This window comes from Seriola lalandi, unplaced genomic scaffold (assembly GCF_002814215.2).
Source record: "Seriola lalandi dorsalis isolate HSWRI2012SDOR001 ecotype SW California unplaced genomic scaffold, Sedor1 jcf7180002054676, whole genome shotgun sequence".
Lineage (NCBI taxonomy): Eukaryota > Metazoa > Chordata > Actinopteri > Carangiformes > Carangidae > Seriola > Seriola lalandi.
The window spans coordinates 155,068-160,067 of record NW_019525229.1 but is presented as its reverse complement, the minus strand read 5'-3'; the positions used below and the strand labels follow the sequence as shown (position 1 = coordinate 160,067).

At 41.8% G+C, this 5,000-nt stretch overlaps 1 protein-coding gene across 1 annotated transcript in view; it reads left to right on the top strand.

The window, feature by feature from the left end:
• The window catches only part of syt4 (synaptotagmin IV), an 8,219-nt gene extending 3,238 nt beyond the window's left edge, over positions 1 to 4,981 (top strand). The window contains exons 3-5 of the mRNA XM_023421740.2: positions 1 to 283; positions 3,904 to 4,024; positions 4,540 to 4,981. The exon at positions 1 to 283 is cut by the window's left edge and continues 41 nt beyond it. Coding sequence (XP_023277508.1) covers positions 1 to 283; positions 3,904 to 4,024; positions 4,540 to 4,859 — 724 coding nt within the window. The 3' untranslated portion in view covers positions 4,860 to 4,981. The remainder of the gene's footprint in view (positions 284 to 3,903; positions 4,025 to 4,539) is intronic.
• The last annotated feature ends 19 nt before the right edge of the window (positions 4,982 to 5,000 follow it).

Genomic DNA, 5,000 nt, shown 5'->3' with positions numbered 1-5,000 from the left:
CTCTGACCCCTACATCAAGCTGACCCTGCTGCCAGAGAAAAAGCACCGGGTGAAGACCAGGGTCCTGAGGAAGACTCTCGACCCCGCCTTCGACGAGACCTTCAGCTTCTATGGGATCCCGCTGGCCCGAGTGTCAGAGTTGGCCCTTCACTTCATGGTGCTGAGCTTTGACAGGTTCTCCCGCGACGAGGTCATCGGGGAGACCCTCGTCCCCTTGTCCGGGATTGACTTGTCAGAGGGGCGTGTCCTGATGAGCCGAGAGATCATCAAGAGGAACGTCAAGGTAAAATTTGAATTCTTGTTTTGTGTTTCAATCATCTTCAGCTTCTGTTCATAGACACCCTCATTCAAATGTAATCTTTTAATGATTTCATTTCAGTTGATTCATTGGAATTAAATTTATATAAACAGTAAATTGTAACTGATTTCACAGCAGGTAATGAAATTATGAAATTGTTCCAGTAATGACTCATAATTTCTCTCATTGTAACTTCAGTTCCTGCATCACTAGTCCCTAAAAGCAATGCAGCAGGAATGTATAAAACAAAACTGAATGCTTCCCTTATTGAAATATTAATCAGTACATAATACTTCTGAAAGTCATTATATGAAAGTCAAATGGGTCATTATTAAAATATCATTAATCATAGAACTTTCTCTAACTCATCTAAATGTAAATGCAGCATATTATATTTCTCCAAACCACATTGAAATATTTCATAATACCTTAAAATCTTAATTCAACTCCAACGGCAAAATCTACATCTTGAATGAAAGTTTTAATTTAGAATGTGATTGGTATCTTTTGCAAATGCATTGGAGGAATTCATTTTCAAAGTATCTGTCTCTAGTTACATCAAAAAGGGGTTAATGTTAAATTAAGTCAATTGAAGAAGCAGATAGGAGGTCTGTTGCACCATTATGGATTTGCAAACTGATACTGAGGCTGTGTTTTAATGGACTGCTGGGAGTTTGGATACCGGAAAGCCTTTGCTGTTACTTTTTTATTGTTTCATCAGTTTTTGCTTTAGTTTATTATTTTTTTGTGTTGTTGTTTTTACAAAATCGACTATATTCCCCACCTGCAGATTTTTTTCCGAAAACCTGAAAATATGTCATTTACTGTATGTGATCAATACATTCACAGCCAGATTCAACATGACATGACATGTCTCCTCTCAGAAATACTTCACAATCAAGACTTTGACCATTGAATAATCTCAATTGTGTTTATTTTGTATTTAATTTTAGGAACATTTTTATATCCAAACAACACCAGAGAATTAAAACAGTAATGCAAGTAAGGCAAATGGACATTTATGCTCCAAGTAGTGTATCAAATAGATGGGGCGATATCCACACCACACCAGTATGGATCTGTGGACTGGTGGTCAATAAGCTTCTCCTCTGGACTGGCTGTTCCTGGCAACTGTGAGGACCGCAAATGTACTGTAGCTCATTTCCAGTAGGACATCTTTCCTTTTAGAGGAATGTAATGTACTGTAGTATCAGCACCACTGTGAGATGAAGTCGCCACATGTACAATATATCTGTATTTCCTCTGAATGCACGGGGCTGAAGTTGGATTTTAGCAGCAGGTTTGGCTGCATTACTTTGTGTATTGGTGAATTTAAAAGATGGAGTGTAAGATGATATCTACATCCTTATCGTTGGCCTGTGGTCTCGTACAGCATTACTCTATAGATTTCTACTGGATGGTTTGACTGTACATGAGCATTTGTCCATTTGTAGGTGAAATGTGAGATGATATCAATATAATTATAGATTTGTGGTCTGATATTGTTCTCTGCAAAGCTCTGTTAAACTGGAAGCTCTGTGCTTTCCAGGTGGAAGCAGATACATGCACATTTGTACCTTCCCAGGAGGAAAGAGAGCTATCTGTTGTATCTGTAAAGATCGCTGATATGATAGTACTCCAGAAAAGTGCTGGGAAATGCAGCTGTGATTCAGAGATATAAAAGGTTCATTCTCTCCCTGCAGAACTCCCTCTGTATTTTTATCATCAAGAGGACAATATTTCTTAAACTATGTTCTGCTGGCTCCCCCCATGCTGAGACTAACCTTTTTTTTCAGTTCTATTTCTCATTTGGTTCCCAGGGGAGACAAATCTCATAAAGCTCAGCAGTAGGGAGGAGTCTGTACCATCTGAACCTGTATTTGTGCAATCAAAAGGAAATTAGTTTTAGAATCTGTGGTTTGCAGTGGGTTATTTTTGGATTATTTTGTTGGATTAGATGTTGGCAGGTGCAAAGAAAAAAAGGCTTGACCTCTTTTATTTAATTGCTGTGTATCAGCTGCACTCGTGAGTTGTTTTCTTTATTTGAACAGAATATATTGGTGCTAGCAAATAAAAGTGTGAAAATTTAGTCATGATGGTGTAACATAGTTCCTATTTACACCCTTAAAAGAATGAATAGACAGGATAGTTTATTCAGTATTACATCTGGTATTTAATGTCTTCGTGTTGTTATGTGTATGAAATGAAGTGAGACGTGTTTTAAGAGGATTTTTGGCTTAATTATCTCAGTTAAAGACATCGACATTGTTCTCTGTTTAGAAGCACCTCTTTGCTAACAGGGTGGTGGCTCCCTTTGTCTGCGTGGCATAGATTTTGTCCTACTGCTTTGTGCAAGTCTGTGTGTGTGTGTGTGTGTGTTTGTGTGTGTGTGTGTGTGTGTGTGTGTGTGCAGTAATGGAATCAATACAGCGTGTCACAGCGTAGCCATCGTCCTCTTTTCACCCTGAAAGAGACTAAACCAAGAGAATAGAATAAAATATCTTATGTGTCGGAACCTATTCCTGTCAGCTATAATAAATCTACAGTTTCCTCAAGGGAGAGAAACAGAAGCACTTTGGCAGCATACTCATGGACCTGAACATGAGGTCAGGGCTAGAAGTTGTCTGTGTGCTACTTCTCATTGCCATGGCAACCGTTAGTGGAGGCGTGATATCCTGTTAGGTGTGATCACAGCATCTCAGGCGTCAACTGTTTTGGGTGCAGACACAGATGTGGATGTGTGTTGGAGAACAGTGACCCAGTGAAGGAGATAATGCAGAGCAGATCAGGGAGCTTCTCAATGACACGTTTGTGCTGGTTAAGATATGAGAACACGCCACATAGGCAGGTGGTGATTATTTAGTTGACAGCTGTTTAATCTTCAGCAGAGACACCATGCATTTTTCATCCCAACATTGTTGTTAGTAGTTAATTAATGAAGTTTACATATACTGTTATACATACTACTGTTTCTTGTGTGTTTGTATCATTTTGGAGAATGTGTGTGTATATGTTGGTATATTATACATGGACTGAGGGTGTACAATGTGATTTTATTATGCTTGTATGATGACAACTGGAGACCATCTTGTGATGAGATCACACCAGCCACAATTCCCATCAACATGGCATTCTGACCCATGAGTAATTATTACATTATGACATGAATACTGAGTAATTATTATATTATTACATGAGTACTCAGTACTATGGGTCAGACCACACCCATCTTCGAAATTGGCCTTCATCTTAATCTGAACTACACATCTGTTAAGTTTTGTGACTGAGTCTTGCACGGTTGTGCTGCTATTGCAGTGACAACATCTGTCCACAGACAGACAGGCACATAAACAAGGTTAAAATAATACCAGCCCAGCTTTCATTGCTGGAAATACAGGTCTTGAATTGTTTGGTCTCTTGCTTTATTGTTTGGGTGCCAGTTCAGGTCTGGTTTAGAAGCTGATACACAAGTCTGAAGTCTCCTCTTCTCTGTTTCCTTTCACACCTGCCATCTCTCCCTTCATCCCCTTTATGTTTTATCGTTTTCACTCCTACTCTGTCTCGCGCCTCCTCTCACCCATTCACCCCTCCCCGTCTCTCCACAGAAGTCCTCAGGCCGAGGCGAGTTACTGCTGTCTCTGTGTTACCAGTCCACCACCAACACTCTGACTGTGGTCGTCCTCAAGGCTCGCCACCTGCCCAAGACTGAAAACAATGGACCTTCAGGTACTTCCACTTTTGTCTCAACCTTTCAAAATGCTATCCATGGTGTCACTGTCTACACAGACAAACAGCATGTGTGCACACACTTCCTTCACCTAACAATAAACAGATGAGGCTGAAAACTTTTTGCTCTTCCTGTCACGCAGCCCAGATTACTTTAGATTCTCTGATAGTTGCTATAATGACACCGTGACCGCACTCAAGTAATCTGATCAGGATGTGATAGAGAGCACTCAAGTGACAGCACACCCCCACCCCAGCCCCCCATCACACACCACACACACACACACCACACAAACACACACACACATACACACACACAAACACACACACTAAGTGTTTACACAGCCAGCATCTTTTGTCCTCATTTCTAACGTCCATCATTTCCACTCTATTAATTGCTGTATTGATCTGGCTTAGAAATGATATGACACTCTACAACCACTGCAGGGATGACTCTTCATGCCTTTTTTTCTTCGGTTCTTACTTCATCTGTTCTTGTCATTGTTCTTCTCTAGATCCATACGTCAAGGTGAACATGTACCATGGAAAGAAGCGCGTGTGCAAGAAGAAGACCCATGTGAAGAAGTGCTCCCCCAACCCAGTCTTCAACGAGCTCTTTGTCTTTGATTTGCCCTCTGACGAGGGCCTGAGGGACACCAGCGTGGAGCTGCTGCTGATGGACTCAGACACAGGCAACTCGCGCAGCCCCAACACCGTCCTCGGGCGCCTGGTGCTGGGCACATCGGCAGCGGGAACTCCCGGCGAGCACTGGAGGGAGATCTGCGACCACCCGCGTCGCCAGATCGCCAAGTGGCATGCCATGTCAGAGGATTAGAATGCCGGGGTGTTGGTGGATTCTGACGTCCATCCCATATGTGGTCAAACACAAGACGGATGGAATGAAGATGGGCAGGATTTAATGTCTTGCCAACCAGTACTCATTGGACTTTCAGTGAGGGTGGGAAATGGGGTGGGG